The sequence below is a fragment of the Rhodofomes roseus genome (genome assembly GCF_022264815.1).
Source record: "Rhodofomes roseus strain CIRM-BRFM 1785 chromosome Unknown C8Q71scaffold_41, whole genome shotgun sequence".
Lineage (NCBI taxonomy): Eukaryota > Fungi > Basidiomycota > Agaricomycetes > Polyporales > Fomitopsidaceae > Rhodofomes > Rhodofomes roseus.
Genome location: NW_025952997.1, coordinates 36906 through 59895, shown reverse-complemented (window position 1 = coordinate 59895; position 22990 = coordinate 36906). Strand labels below are relative to the sequence as shown.

The following is a 22990-nucleotide window of genomic DNA, read 5'->3' as shown; positions in this document are numbered from 1 at the left end:
CTGGCCTGCTGACATTGCGAGGCGTGAAAATCCGAAGAGGTCGGTCTTCCACGGTGAGCTTACAAGCCAGAGAGAACGCGCTCGCGGTGTTTGAACACCCCACAGCCCATCAGATCTCAGAGCTTGATCCTTACCCCAGACTGCCCCGCCTGTGCCCCGCATTCCCGAATTCTTGCCTGGTCGGATGAAGTGTCCGGCGTCCCGGACGTGTCCTGTCACTCTTGGCATTGCTGTCTCCCAGTGGGCAAAAGCAGAACGTGTCCATTTGGACAGGAAATGTCCAGACGTGAATCGAGGACCCATAGTGTACAACAACGGCCGGTCGGTGCTGCAGCGTATGTAAGTTGGCAGCTGTGCCATTAGTTCTCTGATTTTTGTCGAGGTACTTAGTCAGCATCGCTGTCATATGACTCGTGCGGACCACGGGCCTGAGCGGCGAGCGCCGGTGGAGGACCGGGACGGACATCCGGCGAAGGATGGGGTACCTCGTTGGATATGGAGGAGCGGAGAGCAGTACATAGTACGAACTCTTGATGGTGCGCTCAGAGGTTTGGTACATGTGCATGAGCGACGAATGTCGATGAGAACAAACAACGAATTACCAGGGTAGCTCCGTTCGATAAAATTCTGTCGCCAGATTGATTGATGCAAGCGCCGTAAAGTGGCAATCTGCTATAAAAGTCTTCGTCCTTCTTCGTCGTACACTGTCTCGCCCTCACCGTCAGGAAGGTGGACGCTCCTCCCCGACACTGTTCATCTGCCGGAGAAACGACCCGAAACGACATGGATAACGACCCACATGAACTCAAGCTCAAGAAGGAGGACTCGAAGGGGTAGGTGATTCGCACGCTCGGGAACCGGAAGCGCGCTCGATCACTGACTATGGTGGCGCTCTGCAAATAGCATCGACTCTGTAACAGAGGACGTCGCAAAGACCCTCGCAGCTGGGGAAGTGTCAGAACTTGTGGTCGTCGCGGAAGGTGAAGAACGAACGACACTATTCGTATGGCTGCTCGTATTCTGTACCAGTATATCCGGATTGCTCTTCGGTAAGACTTCTCTGTCCATGCATCGCTGCTTGCCCCGTTGAACGCGAATGCATCTTGATAGGATATGACACTGGCGTCATTTCGGGAGCTCTCGTTACCATCGGCTCAGATCTCGGGCCTCAGTCGCTCTCGAACTTCCAGAAGGTGTGTGTTCACGCGGTACCGATGCAGCTTCATTATGTACCAACCGCGCTGCTATTCTCAGGAACTCATCACTACAGCAACAACTCTCGGTGCCCTCATTGGTGGTCTCATCGCCGGCATGCTCTCCGATTACATAGGCCGGAAACCCGTGCTCGCTGTTGCAGACGTCATCTTTATTGCAGGCGCGATTGGCCAAGCCGTCTCTCACGCCGTCTGGCCCATGGTGAACACAATCCCCTACACGCTTCACCTGCGTTTGGTTCACGCTCTCCTACGTCACTCTAGGTCGGCGGGCGGTTCGTGATTGGTTTCGGTGTTGGCCTCGCGTCATGCATAGCACCGCTGTATATCCAGGAGCTGTCGCCTACGCGTCTGCGCGGACGTATGGTCGCAGTCAACGTCGTTGCCATTACCGGAGGCCAGGTTATTGCCTACGGTATTGATGCTGCCTTCCAGAACATGGACGGTGGATGGCGCTGGATGGTTGGCCTCGGGACTGTTCCCGCAGGGTTGCAATTAATGTTCCTGTTCTTCCTGCCCGAGTCGCGTATGTATACAACTCCGCTTCTAGAGGCACCCAAACACTCACTCACATTTCTCTGAAGCGCGCATCATGATTCGCAGAGGCAGGCTTGATGGTGCGCATAGGACTCTATCGAGTATATACTCGCTGGCGACGCCTGAGCAGGTTGAGCTCAAGGTAGGTGTGACACCTACAATATCGGATCCCTCTCCGTTGACATGATACCTTAGATGAAAGTCCTGGAGGCTGCGGTGAAGCAGAGTGTTCAAATAGCCAACTCGACAACCTTCTGGCAGCGGCTGCGGTCGATTGTCCTTGTGCCTGTACATCGGCGTGCCCTGAGTCAGTCTTCATGGCGCATGTATTGTGGGCGCACTCTGACGCGTTCCAGTCATCGCATGCGGTCTTCAGGCATTCCAGCAGCTGTGTGGATTCAATACCGTGAGTACAGGCTTTCACGTGTATTTTTCATATTGGTCCTGACGCGCGGTCTCATAGCTGATGTACTACAGCGGTACGCCTTCGTCCAGTCTATGCAAACGCGGCGTTGCTTATGCGACTGCGTGTTATAGCCACGCTTTTCCAAGAGATCGGCTTCAGCGACTCGATCGCCGTCAGCCTGATTGTCTCGGGCACCAACTTCATCTTCACGCTATTCGCGCTGAAGTACATTGACATTATTGGCCGGCGTAAGATCATGATTTACTCCGCTCCCGGTATGATAATTGGTCTCGTCGTCGCTGCCATCTCCTTCCATTGTAAGTGACCATACGTCCCAAGGAGCTCGGTGCTAAGTCTCTTGCAGATATGACCAAGAAGACGGGCGGCCAGCTCGTCACTGGCACTGATTACCCGAAATCATGGTCGTCCCTCATTCTAGCGTGCATGATCTTCTACGTCGCGTCCTATGCCACGGGTCTCGGTAATGTCCCGTGGCAACAAGGCGAACTCTTCTCTCTAGAGGGTGAGTCCCCCACGACGTGTCGTCAGATAACGATCTGACAACCTCCATCCCAGTCCGTGGCATCGGCACTTCGCTCGCAACGACCATGAACTGGGGCGCGAACCTGCTCATCAACTCCACCTACCTCTCGCTCATGGCAGCGATCACGCCCGCTGGCGCGTTCGGCTTCTACGCCGGGCTCTGCCTGCTCGGCTGGCTCTTCTGCTTGTTCTGCTTCCCGGAGACGGCTGGCCTCAGCCTGGAGGAGGCGCAGATGATCTTCCAGCACGGATTCGGCATCCGCGCGAGCCAGCGGCTTCGCAGGGAGAAGCGGGAGATCAAGAAAGCCGAGCTGGAGCGGGCGCTGCAGGAGAAGGCGTAGATATGCCTCTCCCCGCCCCGTTAAGGTCTGTCGTGTAGTGACAGACAGCGGGCGGCCTCATGATGTTCATGCTGCTTACGAGCATTTTGAGTGCCAGTGTTGTATCGTTGTACTTGTATTAGTAGTTCTTGTCGGTTACCCTTCACGGATACACTTTAATCGAGGTGCTTGGGCGGACGTACTACCATGGGATGATGCGCGTTGTCATCTGTATCTTCGTGCGAGCTGTGGCATGACAGAGCTACTTGGTGTTAGGGCGGCAGAAGCGGGCTTTCCATTCAAAGGCTGCACTAGCTGTATTGTTCGCATGGAGCTAACCTTCATGAGAGTGCAAGAGGTTACGTTCAGAGAAGTGTGTCGAAAACCAAACACATCGAACGTGTGTAAGGTGCGGCTGTCAGAACTCGAGGTGTGCTTGCGCAGGTGACTCGCGGGCGAGCATTTCGACATACCACCTCGGGATCCTACGAGGCAAGGATGCTAGAGCAAGCCAGAGTCAGTATCTTACTCGTATACTGACTGCGCTATCATGATACGCACCTGCTGCAGAGGGCGCGGCCCGACCTCTACGACACCAAAGACCTGTTCTCGGAGATTTATTGTCGGGGGTCGGTTGCTTCTACGTAGGGGCCCTCCTCTACACCGGCTGTCCTTGCCGAAAGTCAACGCCCTTGACCCAAAGTTAGATAGCAAGAGCAGCAGACCACCGGCATTGTGACCTGTAAGGGACTCCGTCGGACCCTTCTCTGCGCATCGCGTGAGATTGTCATGCCCAATGCCCGGGAAGCCAAGAGCTCCGCGGCTCAAGTACGGTTTTTAAGACGCCTGCGAGGAAGAAGGTGCCGCTGGGCCCCCACACGGACACTCAGGCTTGCGGAGTCTTGCTCACCGACAGATGAACGTTCGTGCTGCATGGCACGGCATGAACATTCCAACCACTCAAATGGAGGTACGTCACTATCTCGGGTTCTCTTGGATCTTTGCCTTGAAGCTTCGAATGCCACGCACATACAGTGTAGTAGTATCTTCAGCGTTGAACCCGCCAGTTGTGAACCAGCTTGCCTCTGTCGGTGGACCCGAGTCGGGGCGGCCGACGTCACGTCGCTTTAGAAATTCTCGTGGCGCCGCTCGCTATAGTCACCTTACCTGCGAGATATGTCGAGCCATAGGTATCGGAAGTATGTGGCCACGCATCGCGCCACGGAACGGCGGCCATTTGCAGAAGACGTTGTGCAGCCAATAGACGTGGCTTCGCGCCAGTTAGCTTTGCGGCTCCGGGAGCTAGGTGTCAAGTTGTGGCTCTTGGTGGCTTGCGCCCCAGGACCCTGAACGTGAGATGAAATAGAGGAGTAGGTTGGCTGCGTCTACACGCTGCAGAGCATCATTCTGTAAAGCCATCTGGTAAGAGTCAGAAACCACAGAAGTCAGCCACGATCATGACTTACGGTACCGAGAGGCCCCTAGTGTCTCGAGGCTTCGCGATATGCAGTTTGCGTTACGATTGGTATTGGACACGTTGCTGGTATCCCGGGTGGTAGAGTTCGTAAGGTGAACATGCCGCTAGCACGGATGAAACCATGCCCCACTGTCAGGGTACAAATCCTGAAGCCGGAATGTGCATTATTCGGTGCGTGGGTCCAGGAACTGTGATAATGTACCTCGATTGCGCCGTCCATGAGGAAGAGGTGGTGTCGAGAGCCATGCAGTCGCAACCTCAGTGCCATCCCATGACGAGCAGGCCCCAGAAACGTCGCGATGCCTATGCCACCGCGGAGCGCTAGCACTGCAGCGTCCGCTGGCTCGCGAGCCAAAGAAGCAATCTGAGTTGACCCGAAGAGGTGAGAAACAGGGACTCCCGATCGCGCATGTCCGGACAAGTGATCTCTGGATGCCGTAAACCCACAGACGCTTCAATAGAAAACAACCGCGGATCTTGTACCACTGGCTCCCGGGCTTCGCTGCATTTGACAGCAGTGAAGAAGGGCACTGGAGTAGCCGAGGGAATAGCCAACACCCTGGAACGAGTCCGAACGCGATGATGAGCGCACGAACGCCGACACGACGCTCGCGAGCCACTAGCGCCGGAGTCCTAGGGCATTCGGGCATCCTTTCGCTGCAGCTCATCTTGTACTCCGCGCGAACCTTTCCTCACGGGTGGAGGCAGATCCAAGTCCGCGCACATGCAGCAGTGGTGGTGTCGATGGAGGTCCGTCGGAGATCCTTGAATTAGGAGAGCCTTAGCTACTAGTGGCAGGACATTTGCCTTCGAAGGACCTAGTGAACCATTCATCATCTTGAACGCTCCAGATGCATGGCTACAGCACGACACAGAACCTCGTCAGCGTGGGGCCAGGCTGTGGTCACTGAATGGTTGTTCCACTCACTCCAGCCATAGACAATATCTCACGATACACAGTAGACGTTGACAATGCCAGTTACGGTAGCTGTGCTGGCTCAATGACCTGATGGTGTGGGTGCGACGTGTGTTAAATGATACGTCCGACAGCTAGTAGGAAGTTGGATCTATCAGGCTTACGAGCCTGACCACTGCTCGCTAACCCATGGATTGAATTTGAGCGTCGGGGCATCTCAACATCAGGCAGAAGCTCAAGTCTATTTCATGCGATTGAAATAAATGAATCAGATGCGAGAGCGACGCGAGGGTGAAGGGGCGACAGACGGCGATGACGGTTCTCGACAAGAGGCTGCATCAGCTTGTATTACCGACTATTTCCAAATAAGGGGATGAATGGCAAAATATGATCGCTTCAGCCAATCAGCATGCAGAAATTGTGTGCGGGGGCCGACACCCGCGCCTCACACGACGCGTCGCGGCCAACACGTTCTCTTCCCATGATGACCACCTCCTCCCCTCGATGCACCTCCTGCGTGCGCATTGTTGAGCAGCTTGCTCATCGGTGCTTCGCAAGCCCTTTGCGCCCTGACTGGAATAGATCTGCTTGATTGTTAAATTACCGGATCTTAGGCTTTGCTGCGTCCAGCGTGGTTGCGGAGCCGTTCGCTGCAGTTCAAGAGCTTACCCGTACGCAGGCCGGATGGCGCGTGTCGTTGGTGCTCAGGCTGTTCCTCAAAAAGGTAATACTTTTTGTCGTTTGAGAGACTCGAGGCTGACTGCCAAGTACTATCTTCTTTCCATCAGCTGCGAAATCACCGTCTACCAGGATTGATTTGACGATAGACACGCATCCACTCTGTCCCACCGGCCCATGGCTCGTATTCTCGCTATCGATTTTCGAGCTCCGTATGATCTGGCACGAAACGGGATGATAGACCCTGGGCCACCCATCGCCCATCTGCACGAACACGTTGCTTGTGCGTGGCCGACGAAGAGAAGCGCCTCTGTATACACTTTGTCGTCATAAGACCCCGTCCTGCGGTCTCGAGCTCTTCTCGTCGCTAATCTCCCACCTTACGGCCTGCACGCCCCTTGTCTCCGTTCTTCGTCGTCCCTGGAACTCGCCATGCCGTTTACGACGGCCAGCGCGCGCTCTTCACCGTCCAGCTCGAGTCGATACTCGGACGGACTGCCCTTTACACGGAACCCCAGTATGTCTGAATTCGAGATCGAGCACACGCCCAAGACACCACACACGCCGCCCAAGTCTCGCCGGAGACGGGCCTCGGACGAGTTCGACAGCGAGACCGCCTTCCGGACCAGCGTCGGTACCCTGTTGAATGCAAAGGCGCGACCGTTCACGGTGTCGGGGCGTATACCAGTGGATCCCTCTGTCCTGACACTGTTCTTCCGATCAAGAGTAAGCATCGTTCGCATCTATCGGTGGTTGGCTCGGACGCTTACAGCAGCACAGAGCGGCATCACGCACTCCGTTGACTTCCCCATTGACATCGATCACGACATGCCACCAGCCCTCGACGTCCTCATCGCAGCATGCCAACCCCACCCATCGGGTCGATCTCTCCCAACCGGGCTCGCCCATCCACCGGGCATGGATGACTATGCATACCCGCAAAACGAGTCCCTCTTCTATCCTACTGACCTCCCTCTCACGACCACCCTCGAGATAGCTAATCACCCGATTCTGGAGGCCGTCCGCAACACCCTGTTCCCAACATTACCCGTCGGCCACTATCTCACAGCAATGCGAGACAAGCTGGAGATCGTGCTAAAAGGGAACACAATACCAGTCCAGCGGCGGCCCAACGACGCGCGAGTGGCTACGATCGTCGTGACCCTGCCCGTGCGCTTCCGGGGTGGGTCCTTGGTCGTGCGTAATGGAGACAGCGTGGAGGAGAAGTTTTTCGGACGGGGTGGGAAGGGCGGCGATATGGAGTGGACAGCGTTCATGGGCGACTGTGATCATGAAGTGGAACTCGTGCAGAAGGGTTGTAGGGTGTCGATCAGCTACGCTGTGCAGCTGAGGACGTTTGGGCCCGCGTTGATTCAGCCCAACCCACTGATCACGCCAAGCGATCGGTTCTTGGACCTGATGTCGCCTATTCTCAACATGTCTCGGGGCCGCAGGATCGCGTTCTACCTCACTGGCGACTACGGAGTTAACCCCGGGCAGGTACTCGCGGAGTCGCTTGTCCCCTACGTGAGTTCCCTTCACTGCTGTTGTACCACGCCTGTTGTAACGTGCTTCCCTTCCAGCTCAAGGGCGGGGACTCCGTGCTGTACCACGCGATCAAGCTGTACAAGCTCGCCCCCGAACTACGGTGGACAGCAGGGGGCTACATCTGGCCGGTTGACCAGATAGTCGAGTTCGCCAGCGACGTTGCGGATAGTCCGAGCGCGTCGCACGTACGTATGCCCATCTCCGTCGTCAACGGAGGGCGTGCTCCCATACGAGGCCCTTTCGGCTCAGGAGCGTCCGAGCCTGGCTCGGACGAGGAGGACGACCTGCGGACGCGCGTGGAGAAGAGCGGCGCCATCCCGATCTCCGAGACGGACATCATGTTGCTGAACGACGTGAGCGTCGTCGGGGCGATCTCGAAGGAGCGCGTGCCGTTCGTGCAGGCAGGCGAGATGGAGAAGCTGGTGGTTAACATTCTGATGGTGGTGTTCGTTCCGTGAACGGCTTGTTACGACCCTTCGGACCTCGCTATGTTACATTTTGCTTTCTTTCGCTCTTTGGTGTCTCGGTATTTGCACTCACGGACCTGTTGTACGCATAGCTTGTAGCTCTACGCACTGTCATGGTCGTTGCTTTTTCTGCGGAATATACGACATTCGCTGACTTTGTTGTTGTTGTAAATCCCATTTATTGTCGCATTAGGGCGAAGCCCTATGTAGACATGAGCTGTCGGGGTACTATACTAGTATGGTAGGTCAGGACGTAGGGTCGACGGGAACATTGACTCGGTGTACCTCCGAGGATTTCGCTGACTTTACGAGAGCGATGCTATCTTCTGAGTAATGTTGCAACTGCACCAAAGCATGCCACCAGGATCTAGACAACATAAGTATGTCAAAGCACATGTATACATATATGTTGACCTACTATGCCGTCACCGTACTAGTATTGGAAACCAGTATTGAAGATGGCCTGCGCAGGCAGCGTAGCAGGGACAAGGAAGCGCCCGCTGTGCGGTAGCCAATCAGATTGCGTGTAAATCGAACTGTTATCCGGTTGTAGCGGGCGCCTAACTCGGTGAAAGCCGGCGCACGGTCATCGTCGTCTCCGTCCTCCTCGTCGCTTCGCTCGACTTACTCATCGTTTCTCCTGTTTTCACCCCCCTCCGTGCGCGTTGGCCAGCTCGCTCTGTGCATTCTCGAGCGATGTTACGGCTGGTCTCGGCGTCCAAGCCCGCGTCTGCGGCTCTCCTAATCAAAGTCGCTCCCTCTACGTCGCTTGCAGGTATGTGGCGATTGTGCTGGCGGTCCCCAAGGAGTCTCTGAGTCAACCATAATGCCAGGACGGAGGACATTTGCTTCAACTTCGGCGCGCCAAGCCGATATTACCCTGACTGTGGATGGAAAGGAGGTTACCGTCCCGCAGGGTGAGTAGACGTATGTTTGTGTGCGATACGACAAGCTCACTCTCCTGGCGACAGGTTCGGCCTTGATCCAAGCCTGCGAGGCTGCTGGTTCTACAGTACCACGATTCTGTTACCATGACAGGTAGGTGTAGGTCTATGCGTCTGCTGTTGCCCTTTTGACCCTTTGCTTACAGGCTAGCGATTGCGGGTAATTGCCGGTGAGTACATGCCTCTGAGAGTGTATATGCGGATGTTGAATGCTGTCTAGAATGTGCTTGGTGGAGGTTGAGCGTTCGCCAAAACCTGTTGCATCATGCGCAATGCCCGCGATGCCTGGGGCGAAAGTATGGACAAATTCACCGCTCGTCCATGAGGCCCGCGAGGGTGTCATGGAGTTCTTGCTCGCCAACCACCCCCTCGACTGCCCCATTTGCGATCAGGGTGGCGAGTGTGATCTCCAGGACCAGTCAATGCGGTATGGCGCGGACCGCACGCGGTTCCACGAAATCACTGGCAAGCGCGCTGTAGAAGACAAGGACCTTGGCCCTCTCGTGAAGACGTCGATGAACCGGTGCATTCAGTGCACTCGGTGCGTCCGGTTCGCCAATGAGGTTGCTGGTGTCGAGGAGCTCGGAACAACGGGACGCGGTAATGACATGCAGATCGGTATGTACGTGGAGAAGACGATGAACTCGGAGCTCTCGGGCAATGTCGTCGACTTGTGCCCCGTCGGCGCGCTCACGAGCAAGCCGTACGCGTTCCACGCACGTCCCTGGGAACTCAAGCACACGGATTCGGTCGACGTCATGGACGCTGTGGGTTCGAACATCCGCGTAGACTCCCGCGGTGTCTCTGTGATGCGAGTGCAGCCTCGGCCAAACGACGATGTGAACGAGGAATGGATCAGCGACAAGACCCGGTATGCGTATGATGGTCTTCGGTTCCAACGCCTCACAGTGCCGCTCATCAAGCAGGGCGACCGCTTCGTCTCAGCCTCGTGGGAGGATGCGTTGGCTGCGATCGCAGACGGGCTCCGTGCGTCCGGCGCCCAGGGCGATGAGATCCAGGCTGTGGCGGGTCACTTGGCCGACACGGAGTCGATGGTCGCGCTCAAGGACCTCATCAACCGGCTCGGGTCGGACAACCTGACGCTCGATAGCGTCGGTGGGCACGCTGCACCGGTGCACGCAGTGGACGTGCGCTCGAACTACCTGTTCAACGCGACGCTCCCGGGCGTCGAGCAGGCGGACTGCATTCTCCTCGTCGGCACGAACCCTCGGCACGAGGCGGCGGTGCTCAACTCGCGCATTCGGAAGAGCTGGATGCACACGACGCTGGAGGTGGGCCTGATCGGTGAGCGCGTGGACACAACGTACGGTTACGACTACCTGGGTGCGGATGCGAAGGCGGTGGCCGACTTCGTGGCGGGCAAGAGCGAATTTGCGAAGAAGTTCAAGAGCGCGAAGAAGCCGCTGATCATCGTCGGGAGTGCGGTCACGGAGCACGCGGACGGTGCTGCGGTGTACAACGCGCTCGCGAAGTACGTTGAGCAGAACAAGAGCCAGCTCGTCACGCCTGAGTGGAATGGATTCGCTGTCTTGCAGAGGGTACGGAAACAGATTTGATTACAACTGCACCGGTTGATATTTTCATTAGGTTGCATCTCGTCCTGCAGCGTACGAGATGGGCTTCGTTCCCTCACGCAAGGCGTCCCAGACCAAGCCCAAGTTCATCTACCTGCTCAACGCTGACGAGGCCGACCCGAAGTCGATCCCGCGCGATGCGTTCGTGGTCTACCAGGGCCACCACGGCGACCTTGGTGCCCAGCTCGCGGATGTCTGCCTGCCCGGCGCTGCGTATACTGAGAAGGGCATGACGTGGGTGAACACTGAGGGCCGAGCACAGATGGGCCGTGCGGCTGTACCTCCCCCGGGTGCGTCGCGCGAGGACTGGAAGATTATCCGGTATGTCTACTTCCCCAATGTGCGTAGGACCCCACCTTATGAATGTATCACGCAGTGCGCTCTCTGAGCTCGTGGACGCTCCCCTGCCCTATGATGACGTGCTGAGCCTGCGGGATCGCATGTGGGAGATCTCGCCAACTCTGGTCCGCTATGACACCCTTGAATCTACCTCTGTCGAGGCTGCCCTCGCAGGGTTGAAGACCCTTGCTGCTGGAACTGCGAACGCGAAGGTCTCGGGTGCACCCTTCGTGAAGCCGATCAGCAACTTCTATCAGACGGACCCTATCTCTCGAGCGTGAGTGTTTCGGTCCCTTAGTGCCTATCGTTGCTAACATCGTGTTTGCAGATCCGTAACCATGGCGCATTGTACTCGTGCATTCGTGAAGGGAGAAAACTACGGCTTCAGTGAACTGTCGAGTAAACCAGAAGCAGCTTATGCGTAGATGGGTTGTAATGCTGGGATTCCTAAATTGATTTAACGCTTTCAAAATGACCTGCCATGTGTTGTCGCCGTAGCCTGAGTGTACTCCAGCAGCAGACGAAGGACCGGAGATGAGTTGAGGTCGTCAAAGTCTCCGACTTCGAATGGGTCACGTGACATTGCTGTTTAGGGAGGCGCAGTGCTGGTGGTGAGTACACTGCCAGTCTCGACTCCCGCCCACCCACGGCGGCAGCGGTCTTTCCTTTCGACCACCATGAGCTCTCCGATTTACGGCAATACCCCCACAGAGCCCGTCTACCAGCGGCCGGCGACCATCTCTGAGCTCGCGGCACGCGCCCAGGACCAACTGTGGGACCCTTCGAAGGGCCTCAAGCATTGGCTGCGCACAGCAGAGAAGGCTCGCAGGAATGGCGATTACTACGCGGAACACCAGGATTATGAAAGAGCCTTCGTCGAGTATGCAAGGGCTGCCACCATTGTGCTGGAGAAATTGCCCACACACCAGGACTATACTGCCCTGCTGAACCCTGATCAGCGCCAGAACCTAGGCATGGTAAGTGCTCAATCGTGCTCTATGGTTTTGCAATCTCTCTTCAGGTTTTTCGCTGCGTACTCGTTCAAGGGCATTGGGTTTTTCCAGAGTTCGCTTCTCCATTTGGCTTCCTCGTATAGAGCTGGTAATGGTAGGTCGGATCAGCGACCGTTCTTCGTCATGGGTTTCGGGCAGTTAATCTTTTACCCCGCGAATGCTGCGTTATGCTCTAGGTTTCGTGCCACCAAGCATGTCAACAATAGGTTGGTCAGCCTGCCAGGATTACCTGATCCTAGCCGGTTGACAGGTGCTGCGATTGGTCCTCTGATTCGTGACGAACGGTTGTCCTTTTGTTCTCATATAATCGTCTGATGTTGTGCTTGTGCTGAGACGCTTCTCCACAGAACGGTCAAGACATCCTCGAAAGCCTGAGCCAGCTGAAGCCTGTGCTTGTCGACCGATACGAGCATTGGCAGGCGACTAGCAGTGCCACTCCAGGCTCCAGTCGACCATCGACTGCCGGTTCACATTATACAGACGTGGCTTACACCGAAGAGTTCAGACGTTCACGAGATGAGGAGAGGACTCGGACCGCTCGTCAGGCGGCTCAAATGGAGCAGCATTGGCAGCGGAGTGAACAGGAGCGGCGGGATGCAGAGGAGCGGGATCGACAAGCACGGCATGAAACTGCGTTGGCACGGCAGCAAATGCTGGAGTTGCGGCGTGAAGAAGAGCGGGCATCTGCGGCAGAGCGAAGGGCAGCAGAGGCTAAGGCTATGGCAGAGCGGGAAAGACAGGCGGAGAGAGCGCGAAGGGAAGCTGAAGCACGGAGTGACGATGAGGAAAGGCGGAGGGCCACAGAGGAGCGGCGGCGGCGCGAGCGGGAAGGCATCTTGCGGCGACAGCAAGAAGCAGAGACCGCTGCACTAGCCGCGAGGATGGAAGTTGCTACACGGCTGACGCCGTCGCCCAACGGCAATAGATCCGGGGAGGAGACGAGTGCGAGAGGCAGCTCGCGGAGCTTTCCCGTGGCAGCGCCGCAACCCGCGCACGCGCCTGGCTCATCACAGCAGCAATCATTGTATGGGACGTCGAACGGTCTGTCGGTCATGCCCCTCGAGAGCCCGACGAAGAATGACGATGACTCGTCAACGGATGTCGAGGGTGTGGATCGTCAACCGTGGCAGCGTCAACGGCATACAGACCACACACCAAGCAAGTCAAAACAGCACGCTGCGTACGTCTCCACCTCCGAGCTCTGGTATGTCATGTCGCTGACTGCGTTTTCTAGCATTCAATACCCACCTCCAATAACGACCACCTCGCCGGCGCCACCAGATGGCCCCATAAGATACCCAACACTCATGTCCCAACACCAGCTCAAGCAGGGCTACGTCCCGTCACTGCAGTCCATGTTCTCCAAGTCCACGCCCGCTCCTGCCGCCCCTAACGACTCTTCCCTTCTCTTTTTCGACTCCAAGGCTCCCGAAAGCCAACATTCGCACTCTTCGTCTGTCGCCGACCCCGTCATCCCTCCACCTCCCAGTCATATGTCTGTACCCATTGGGCATGGTCGCCAAGGCTCCATCACATATCCCCAGACCGGGCGCCGGGGTCCGTCACCGTCTGGTGCACGGCTGTTGCAAACTTCGTCGGCGTCTCGCATCGTCCCGAGCACCTCGACAGATTCGACAGTCCGCGATCTCAAGACCGTGAGGTTACCCCGTAGCTGCCTCCAGCGATTTCTGTCTATTGCGCGTGTGAACACGCTACACAATAGGGAGACGTGCGGACTGTTGCTTGGGAAGGACAAGGGGAACAAGTATGTTGTGACGACCTTGTTGATCCCCAGGCAGCATTCGACGAGTGATACATGCACGATGGACGAGGAAGAGCTGGTCCTGCAGTTCACGGAGGAGCGGCATTTGATCACTCTTGGATGGGTAAGTAGTGTTTATTCAAGTAATCGCGAGTTGCATACTCAGTCACTCCTCGCGATCTAGATACACACCCATCCCACACAGTCTTGTTTCATGTCCTCGGTTGACCTCCACACTCATTCGGGCTTCCAACGCATGCTGCCGGAGTCGTTTGCAGTGGTCTGCGCCCCAACCTCAAAACCTACGTAAGCTTCGTCGTAACACACACCCTGAGTATAGCTGACACTGTCGATTGGTGGCCAGATTTGGCATCTTTCGTTTAACAGACCCGGGCGGCCTGCAGGTGATACTAGATTGCACAACCAAAGAAGCGTTCCACCCTCATCCCGAGGTCCCAATATATACGGTAAGTTCCTGCTGCACTGTCTCCTCAACAATGATGAATGTGACGATTATGCCCTCCAGGATTGTGATAATAGTCATGTCCAAATGAAAGACATGGACCTTGAAATTGTCGATCTGCGTTGATTTGCTGCATTCGCCCCTTCCCGTTCCTCATCTGTCATATCGTATACCACCGGCATCTGTATCAATCACTACCGCTCTGTTTCCTGGAACTTGTGCACTGTAATACTTGTTGTACACATACTACCGTCCTGGCCAGGCATTATGCATGTGGATTGTTATGAGTTCTAACTAAGCCAATTGCTTACGAGAGTTAGACGCCTTCCTGAAAGGTTCGCGTAAATTGCGCGTCCAGATAACGATCTGTGGTCCCTTCCTCGTGTGATCATGCCTTTTAGTCGGACGGCGATAAACGAGGAGCAGGCCCACTTCTCAAATGTTATACAGACGTTCAGGCAATACGCCGCGTACTCGGTAGGCATTCTTCTGTTCGAGATAAGGCAATCTGGCTTAGAATCGCGCGCACCTAGTTGTCAGCGAATAATCGCCGCAGAAAGGATTTCTTCACTCTGCCACGGGCGGATCAGGAGCTTCTACACAGCCTTCGGTACAAGGAAAAGCTCGCGGAGGTCGATAGAGCTATCCTCGCCAATGCAGAGTTCCTCAACCAGATCGTCGTAGACCCAGAGATTTTCGGACACGAGTTGGAGGGCATAGACGATCCGGGCGTAAATGATGTTCCAGGCGATACCCAAGGTTCGCAAGATACCAAAAACCCTTTCAACGTACGGAAGGTATTGACGGACGCGCAGGGCCCTTTCACTCACATTCGCATGATCATACGCACGGACCTCACTCGCACTCACATGACGCGCCTACTAGAGCTTCGCAAGGCCACGCCGGGCCAGAAAAAAAGGGACGGTACCGACCAACTGATTTTGACATGGACAAGCTGAGAAGCACGCTCAAGCAGTTCGTCCGCGATTGGAGCGAAGAGGTCGGTCGAGTCGTGTCCATTAGACCTGAACCACAGCATTTGTCTCATCCAGTCGCCACCAGGGTCGCGCTGAGCGTGAGGTATGCTATGCTCCGATGCGGGAAGCATTGTTGCAGCACTTCTCTGATATCCCCCCTGCGGAAAGGTGCGTTCGGCTGACCTGATGCAAGATGGAGTGTGGTAATAGTCCGCGCAGACATAATTTGAGAGTCCTCGTTCCAGGGGCGGGATTGGGACGTCTGGCTTGGGACATTGCGAATCTGGGTACGGCATCATGTCGTTTTGAATTTCACTTCTCGTCTCATGGCATACAGGCTTTGCGTGCCAGGGCAACGAATTCTCTCATTACATGTTACTAGCATCGTTCTTCATTCTGAACCGGTGCGCTTGGACTTTCTGCTGCCTCAACATATCCGAGCTGGTCCTCACGTTCGCGCCAGTACCGATTCAGTGAACCAGCACACCATCTATCCATATGTGCACTCCTTCTCCAACCTGCCGAACAACGCCGCCATGCTCAGGCCCATCACCATCCCCGACATCACGCCCTCTTCTCTGCCCCAAGGCAGCAACTTCTCCCTTGTCGCCGGTACGTTTGCTGCAAACGTCGTGTTGTACGTCGATCTCACTGCCACGAAGGCGATTTCGAGGAGATATATGGGGCGGATGACGACGCAGATGAGCCTCATAGTGGACAGTGGGACGCCGTCTTGACCTGCTTCTTCATCGACACGGTTAGTATGGAACTAAATGGGCTAGTCATTTGCCTGAGCTCTGAATGGACAGGCGAAAAACATCGTGAACTACCTCCGCGTTATCCATCGAATACTCGCCCCAGGTGGCGTCTGGATCAACTTGGGTATGTCATTCCGCCGCCAGGTGGACCATAAATTAACGTTAATGTCGTAGGTCCGCTTTTGTGGCACTTCGAGAATAATACAACGAATGACCCTTCGATCGAGCTCACCCTCGAGGAAGTCAAGGCCCTTGCGCGTAAGATTGGCTTCGATATCTCGGTCCGTCGCTCTGTGTTCATAAGTATCTACTAGCTCACTGATGCATATTCTGCAGAACGAACGTACTATTGACACGACGTATACTAACAATGCGCAAAGTATGCTGGGATATGTATATCATGCTGCATTTTGGACGGCGAAGAAGATAATCTGATCCATGTCTCGCTCGCGGTTGGCATTGGTCAGGACAGCTCACAGACATGTACTACTTTCATGTGCAGAATAGACGATGAAGTATGATTGACGGAAACGCATAAACACCGTATTTAAGTTGAGGGTTGCATACGGACTTTGCGGCTACCTTACCTTGTTCCTGAGGCCTGAAGAGTTGCCATATGGAGAGAGTAAATGGGTTCGGACTTCGCCGGCGGCACGCATCCTCGTCTACTTACGACCGCCCGGCACCTCCTTTCCATCTCCCCTCAATCTTTCCTCCGAGACCTGAAGCCAACGTGGCTCGTTACGCTCATTTACGCGACTGCGCTGTCTAATCTCGCATTGGCAAGCTAGAACGAATCTGGGATACTCTAGGAATCCGCGACGGTCATGTACAATGGTCTCTCGGGAAACAGAGCGGGGCTTCTCTTTCTGGTCGTTGTCGTCCTAGCATTCACTGAAGGCGGACTTTGGGTCGCGCGGAGGAGGGCGAACACGAGCTTTCCCGACAACTCACTCATGTCCAGCGCGTCCAGTCTGATGTCCTTCCGGAAGGGACACGCGCGGCCAGAGATCACCGAGCACCCCATACCAAGGCTCATGGCTGAGGCGGAGACAAAATATCGAAATTTACTGGCGAAGCAGAGCAAGACGCTTGCGGAGGCTGCGGCAGAGTACAAGCGGAGGTATGGGAGGAACCCTCCGCGAGGTTTCGACGACTGGTGGCAGTTCGCGCAGGAGAATCACGTCGTTATGATTGACGAGTATGACAATATCAACGAGGATTTGGCGCCATTTTGGACACTGTCGGGAGAACAAATGAGGGAAAGGGCGTTCTTGGTATGTCGCTGGCCAGTTGACTCCATTTGTCGCCGCGTTTACAACGCTGTCCGCGACTGCAGGCAGGAAACCTGCCCTCTATTGACTTGGTCAGGCTCAGAAGTGGCAAAGCGACTGCCGTCAATATCAGAGACGGGCCCGCTACCTCTGTGGTCAGTGCGCGCGCGCGAGGCTTCCTTCAGATCATTGAGAAGTTCCAAGACAAAGTGAGTCCTATCCAGCTTTGGCTGCGGTCATATATAGATCTCAGTTCTAGCTCCCAGACTTGGACTTTCCCATCAACGCTATGGCAGAAGGCCGCATTCTCGTCCCATGGGAGCAGCGCGCACGACCTAACGTCACGTCGGGGACAGGTGAGGCACCTCCGGGTCGCATCTTCAGTTCGTGAACTGACGTCTCGTAGACGTCGTCCAAGCTGAACTGAGCGGGATGTACTCGCCTGACTGGCGCGGTGAAGGGAACGTATGGGAGGCCTACCGTCGTACCTGCGACCCTGGCACGCCCGCCCGCCGTCTCTTCAGCTCCTTCCGCGCGTCCTCGACGAACCGCGCGAGCCAGCTCACTGCTAGTGCGCCGGAGTTTGTGTTCGCGCCGGATGTGAACCAGAATTATTCCTTCTGCGAGAACCCATGGGCGCACTATCACCAAGGGCACTTCTTCTCAGACTGGCGTACCATCCCCGTCCTCTTCCCTGTGTTCTCTCCCGCACAGGCCCCAGGGTATTCGGACATCAGGATACCGAGTCACTACTACTACGGGCAGACGCGAAGGTATACGTATGGATACGACCCTGTGAACTTGGAGCTTAAGGAGATTGATGGAATGGAGACGCCTTGGGAGACGAAAAGCGACAAGATATTCTGGAGAGGCGCATCCACTGGTGGAGGCAGCTCGCCGCCTGGCTTCGCTGCTCAGTACCAACGTCACAGGTACATCCCTTTCCGCCCGAGACGCCTCATTGCTGACCTGCCGTTCTCTAGACTCGTCCGGATGGCGAGTGACAAGTCGGACACGACGCGAACCCTCGTCTTCGCGGACCCGCCGGGCTCAACTCACTATGTCTACGCAGAGGTGCCTACATCTGAGCTCAACGAGGAGATCATGGACCTTGCGTTCGTCAAGGTCATCGACTGGTACAACTTCCCGGGTGGGCTTGAAGCGCTAATTGCTGCGCACCGGTTCGATGACGGTGGAGTGAGCCTTGGTGACCACTGGCGGCACAAGTACCTCGTCGACGTCGACGGCATGGGTTACTCGGGGAGATTTTTCGCGTTTATGGAGTCGGACAGTGCGGTCATCAAGTCGACTGTCTACCGCGAGTTCTTCTCGGACTGGATCCAGCCCTGGTGCGTTGATTGATGGCTGGGACGACCGAAGTCCACTAATCGCCGTATGGCAGGCTGCATTTCATCCCCCTCTCGCCGTCCTACCAGGAGATCTACAACATACATGCGTTTTTCTCGGGCGCCCCACCGTCTGCTCTGCAAATCGTCAACTCGACCGCGCTGAACGCCCCCCCAGCACAGCGCCTTCCAATAGACGGTGACCGGAGGCTGCGACGCATCGCGCGCGCAGGAAAACAATGGAAGCGGACTGTCGGCCGCCACGTCGACATGGAAGGTGAGCTTCTCTGTTTTGTATCACTGGACGACGCGCTGACCCGCTCGGGATGTCTCAGCCTATGTGTATAGATTGTGTTTGGAGTATGCAAGGCTGCTGGCGGACGATCGGGCGTCGATGGACTTCGAATCATAGGCTATACTTAGACGTGTGCACCACGGTAATGGGATACAGGTGGATTCATTGGGATACAGGACCGATGTATTGAGCCGACTGACGTAACGGGTCTTGAGGAAGGATATAGTGAGGATCTCCCCAGGGGCACGTCAATAGCACGGCTCCAAGTAGTCGAGAGTAAGAGATCAGGTAGGCAGGTAGGTACCGACGTGTTGTCGGTATGCTTGAAGCATGGTACTGACATAGGGGGTACAGGTACGCGGTGGTATCGCGGTGGAACGCGGTGTCGAGACGCAGATGAAGCATCAGTAACTCCTTTGGCGCCTGCGCAAACACAGTCCACGAGCAACGGTACGCAAGACCTTGCCGATCTTGTTGCGCACGGATCGCAAACCCCGCGCGATGTACGTCCCTGTGGGAACCTCAGTGTCAGTGCTGCTCGTGTCACTGTGCAATAAAGGGGCGTACGTTTGCACCACCGGCCCATTCCCTTCAAACGCCGTAAAGCCCGAATGCGGCTAGTGGGAGGCGGCGTGTCCTTCTCCCCTGCGCCATCTGCTCTCGAATCCACGTATGTTTGGGACTCGTCTGATTGCCTGGTATGTTCGGTCTTCTCCATACATTCAAATTGGTTCAAATCTGCTGAAATTTGCCTCAGTATCACTGCTTCAGCGTCAAGCACGAAACGCATACCTCTGTCTGTGCGATGCATCCACGATGGCATAGCGTTACGGTGATTCTTGCTCACAATCGGCGTTACTTCGTCTGACATTGGCACATCTACGTGTGTTGTAGCGCTTCCACCCGGCACACTTGTACACTCGTCGGCGATACGGGCCTTTGCCTCTCGAATGACTCTACTCTGGCCGTTAGTTATACGCCGGAATGACGGGGATCATTCGTACTCACCGCCTCAGATGGGCTACTTCTTCTAGGAAACCGGATGGGTCAATGACCTCTTCAATTTCGCGTAGATCGACCCAAGCATTGACCGACACGGGAATGTCACTGGCGTCAGGGTCCTCGAACTCCTCCTCACCGCCGAAGATTATTGCTGCCAAATCGTCTTCGTCCAATGGCGGTACATCGTCATAGGATGCGGAGCTCGCGCTGACCATGCTCTCACTGTCCGTGCAACACTCTGAGCGATGTTCAGCCTGCTTATCCTCCATGCCATCCTCTTCATCGTGAGAGCTAACGTCTTCGTCTTCTTCATACGGCTCGAGGGGGAATCCTGTGAATGATTCAGAATTCAAGCTCGGCCTGAAGAGTTTGTGGTTGGTGATACCTCGTTCCTTCTTCAGGGCGATGTATTTTCGGCTATCGTCCGATTCGTTAATGGCCAGCATGACCCGATCTCGAGCATCCAATGTTACCATGTGTCGACGGAGGTACGGTTTTGTGGGGACCCTAACTGTCGCCGTGACGAAAGAGTAGTAGTAACAATCGTCGAACGGGAATCCGGAGGACGGTTGGACGGCCTCGCGAGTAATGAGTGGATGCCCGGACGTAGGCGCAATCGGTGTGCACATCTCGGGCGTCACACATTCTTCGTATTCCTCGGCACGTATACCCGTCCCAACGAATTCGACGGATACTTTGTGAGAAGGCTTGAAGGGCATAGACAATTCCCAGATCTGGGGCTACTGAGTAAGCACGGAGAATTCACCCGGGAACATCTATGGTTACGCACGGTCCGGACGGAAGCCAAGTACTTTTTCGGATGATACTCCTTGATACCTTCCGCCACTCTGCTGATGTCGAGCTTGTAGCGTTGGATAGTGGTCTCAACATCGAGTTGTATGACCACATAAGCACCAGCAGGAGGTACGTAGCGCGATTCATCCGGATCGCTTTGTATTTCGCTGGGGCTCTGGTTTGCGGTGATAGACGTGGACATTGCGTGTAACTAGTCTGCGTGAATGCGCAGGTACGAGAGCTGGAGTTGGAGTGACTGGTGGTAGTGCCAGGCGAAGATGCGAGCCTCCAGAGGGTTGCCTGGAAGTGTTTATGTCTTTGAAGGCACAAGATACGGTTGCTATGGGAAGCATTGTTCATAACAAGGGCGTTATTCTTTCGCGACGAATCGCTGCAGCACAATGAACTGCAACAATAAGAAAGAACACCGGTGCGAAGCGGACCCACCAGTGACATGCCTAGTACGACACAGTGCGAGTCGACGTCTTGTTGCGATTACTAGAGCGCGTTGTTGTGCCAACTGCTATGTAAGCAACAACGGAGAACAACTGGCAAGTGGCAACCGATCCGATACATACCCTCACGAATATTGTCAACATTGAACTTGAAGCGACCCATTACATAATGGTGTCATAGGAATACGTCTCCAACACAAGTCACCAGCGCTACAGTACGCCAGTGTTGTCTTTGACTCGGATACAACACCAGCAAATGAATCTTGTCTGTCAACTCAAGTTCCTGTTGTTTTTCAGACAACTTCCGGCGCAAGTGAAAACGAACGTCTGCGCAGCGAAGATGTCTTGCCATTCGCCATACGACCACCTCGAAGACCTCCTACCGTCTGACCGGGCGCACCATCCGACTTCTTCGAAACGAGTCTCAATCTACAATCGAAGTCTCCCAGTACTTGATTCTCAACTATGGTCGAGTGTCTCCGCTGCAGGCAGCTGCCGAACCACGCCTATATCCGCTCGTTGAACGAGCGGTCTCCTGCGACTGGCGACATCTATGGTGTCAAGACCTCGCTTGTTGCTCCACTGGAGAAATTGCTAGAACTCAATACAAGTTCCTCAAACGTCTCCGTACAGCCCAGTACTCGGATGAGTCGCAGCCGGTCCTCCTTTACTGGTCCGTACTCCTCGGCAGGCACGACCGGAAGCAAGATGTACTCGAAAGGAAACCGCCCGTGCCTCATAGTCACATACAGTGGCAAGGGCCAGGACACCGTGGACACGTGTGTCATGGGCAACTTGGAAGGTCGAAACATCGACAGCATGCCACTCGTCTTCCGGCATTTCTGCATTCCCGTGGCTCCCAACTTCGGACCCAATCGTACACACATGGATGTGCACATTCACACTGTGCCGGATTGGGACGCTCGTCTTGGAAAAGCCCAATGGTTGATCACATTACCTCATGCCCTTCCGGCATATATGTTCCGGAAGAAGTGGACAGGAGCGAAGCGTCGCTCTCACCATTGCGTCGATGCCGATATGATATCCACGCTCCATCGCATCAGGGACCAAAAGGACGAGGAGTGGTCCCGTTGGTCTAAGGACCCCAACTTCTTGTCCAATGCGCGGAAGGAGTATAAAGTGAGTCTTGAATGCTCACTGACTGTAAGCATTCTCATCGTCAATAGGAACATCAAGCCGCACACAGGAACGGCAGGGCGCAAGCTAGCTTGAGGACAAATAGCGAAGTCAGTCTGCCTACTTCATTCGGGCGAGACTCTCTAGACCCTGTCTCGGAAGAACTCCTCGAAGAGGGTGCCGTCGAAGCGATCCTTGGCCTCGAAGGCAGCTGCGCCACAATGGCCACGCAAGGCGCAGCACCGCTGGCAGAGGTGCGATGAGCTATCTTGAAATATCTGTGATGACAGGCTGACATTTTCGATCGACGATACGCAGACTCCGATCGTGATTTCCGCGTCTGCGTCTGTGACGACGGGTCGTGCGGAGGCAGTCTCGGTCGACACACCTGCAGTCCACAGTCAGAATGCCGTAAGTCCAGCAGGTCCTGCTACAACTAGTCAGTTGTCTCACGAATGAATGGCACAGGGAGGCGACTCAAACAAGGACGAGGCTAGAGGGATATCACCGACACCGTCACAACAGACAGTCGTCGATGAGCTGTCCGCTGCTAGTGCTCCGGTGACCGAACCGCGGAAGGTGGGTGTTGCAAACTTCAGGCCCACTTCATTGTGTTAACGCCGGTTACTTCTCTGTAGGCTGCGTACAAACCAGTCCTGATGATCCCGCGGAAGGTCCTGGCGGCTATGCATCGTCGGGCTAGTCGCCCTGCCACAGTCCTTGCCGAGC

At 55.5% G+C, this 22990-nt stretch overlaps 8 protein-coding genes across 8 annotated transcripts; 7 read left to right on the top strand and 1 right to left on the bottom strand.

Moving 5' to 3' along the window:
* Positions 1-705: 705 nt before the first annotated feature.
* Positions 706-3143, top strand: C8Q71DRAFT_443025 (general substrate transporter). The gene is made up of 12 exons (XM_047918575.1): positions 706-833; positions 904-1049; positions 1111-1193; positions 1255-1416; positions 1479-1740; positions 1799-1893; positions 1947-2058; positions 2108-2157; positions 2215-2230; positions 2289-2474; positions 2522-2680; positions 2734-3143. The coding sequence occupies exons 1-12, from the start codon at positions 784-786 to the stop codon at positions 3039-3041; spliced, it is 1629 nt and encodes a 542-aa protein (XP_047772724.1). The 5' UTR covers positions 706-783; the 3' UTR covers positions 3042-3143.
* Positions 3144-6610: 3467 nt separating this feature from the next.
* On the top strand, positions 6611-8097 carry C8Q71DRAFT_718553 (uncharacterized protein; the record flags this gene model as incomplete). Its single annotated transcript, XM_047921238.1, has 3 exons — positions 6611-6817; positions 6872-7618; positions 7675-8097. 3 exons carry the CDS (start codon positions 6611-6613, stop codon positions 8095-8097), a joined length of 1377 nt encoding a protein of 458 aa, XP_047772723.1.
* A 588-nt stretch (positions 8098-8685) lies between these two features.
* Positions 8686-11459, top strand: C8Q71DRAFT_791151 (NADH-ubiquinone oxidoreductase). Its single transcript, XM_047925345.1, has 8 exons — positions 8686-8881; positions 8940-9023; positions 9078-9144; positions 9197-9220; positions 9271-10609; positions 10659-10966; positions 11022-11261; positions 11313-11459. Exons 1-8 carry the CDS (start codon positions 8803-8805, stop codon positions 11407-11409), a joined length of 2238 nt encoding a protein of 745 aa, XP_047772722.1. The 5' UTR covers positions 8686-8802; the 3' UTR covers positions 11410-11459.
* Positions 11460-11612: 153 nt separating this feature from the next.
* Positions 11613-14513, top strand: C8Q71DRAFT_791146 (uncharacterized protein). The gene is made up of 6 exons (XM_047925344.1): positions 11613-11961; positions 12345-13177; positions 13232-13883; positions 13944-14065; positions 14124-14226; positions 14286-14513. Exons 1-6 carry the CDS (start codon positions 11662-11664, stop codon positions 14346-14348), a joined length of 2073 nt encoding a protein of 690 aa, XP_047772721.1. The 5' UTR covers positions 11613-11661; the 3' UTR covers positions 14349-14513.
* A 77-nt stretch (positions 14514-14590) lies between these two features.
* On the top strand, positions 14591-16526 carry C8Q71DRAFT_825110 (N2227-domain-containing protein). The gene is made up of 11 exons (XM_047926273.1): positions 14591-14699; positions 14756-14981; positions 15038-15222; positions 15285-15367; positions 15419-15486; positions 15537-15603; positions 15663-15811; positions 15862-15956; positions 16009-16081; positions 16132-16238; positions 16294-16526. The coding sequence occupies exons 1-11, from the start codon at positions 14613-14615 to the stop codon at positions 16390-16392; spliced, it is 1239 nt and encodes a 412-aa protein (XP_047772720.1). The 5' UTR covers positions 14591-14612; the 3' UTR covers positions 16393-16526.
* An 82-nt stretch (positions 16527-16608) lies between these two features.
* Positions 16609-19012, top strand: C8Q71DRAFT_442742 (capsular associated protein). Its single transcript, XM_047918573.1, has 7 exons — positions 16609-17234; positions 17297-17440; positions 17491-17587; positions 17638-18163; positions 18215-18580; positions 18634-18854; positions 18913-19012. The coding sequence occupies exons 1-7, from the start codon at positions 16785-16787 to the stop codon at positions 18987-18989; spliced, it is 1881 nt and encodes a 626-aa protein (XP_047772719.1). The 5' UTR covers positions 16609-16784; the 3' UTR covers positions 18990-19012.
* Positions 19013-19876: 864 nt separating this feature from the next.
* On the bottom strand, positions 19877-20871 carry C8Q71DRAFT_718519 (uncharacterized protein; the record flags this gene model as incomplete). The annotated part of the gene is made up of 2 exons (XM_047921237.1): positions 19877-20608; positions 20665-20871. The coding sequence occupies 2 exons, from the start codon at positions 20869-20871 to the stop codon at positions 19877-19879; spliced, it is 939 nt and encodes a 312-aa protein (XP_047772718.1).
* Positions 20872-21249: 378 nt separating this feature from the next.
* Positions 21250-22971, top strand: C8Q71DRAFT_442880 (uncharacterized protein). The gene is made up of 5 exons (XM_047918574.1): positions 21250-22264; positions 22312-22515; positions 22580-22672; positions 22730-22840; positions 22916-22971. Exons 1-5 carry the CDS (start codon positions 21590-21592, stop codon positions 22919-22921), a joined length of 1089 nt encoding a protein of 362 aa, XP_047772717.1. The 5' UTR covers positions 21250-21589; the 3' UTR covers positions 22922-22971.
* Positions 22972-22990: the final 19 nt, after the last annotated feature.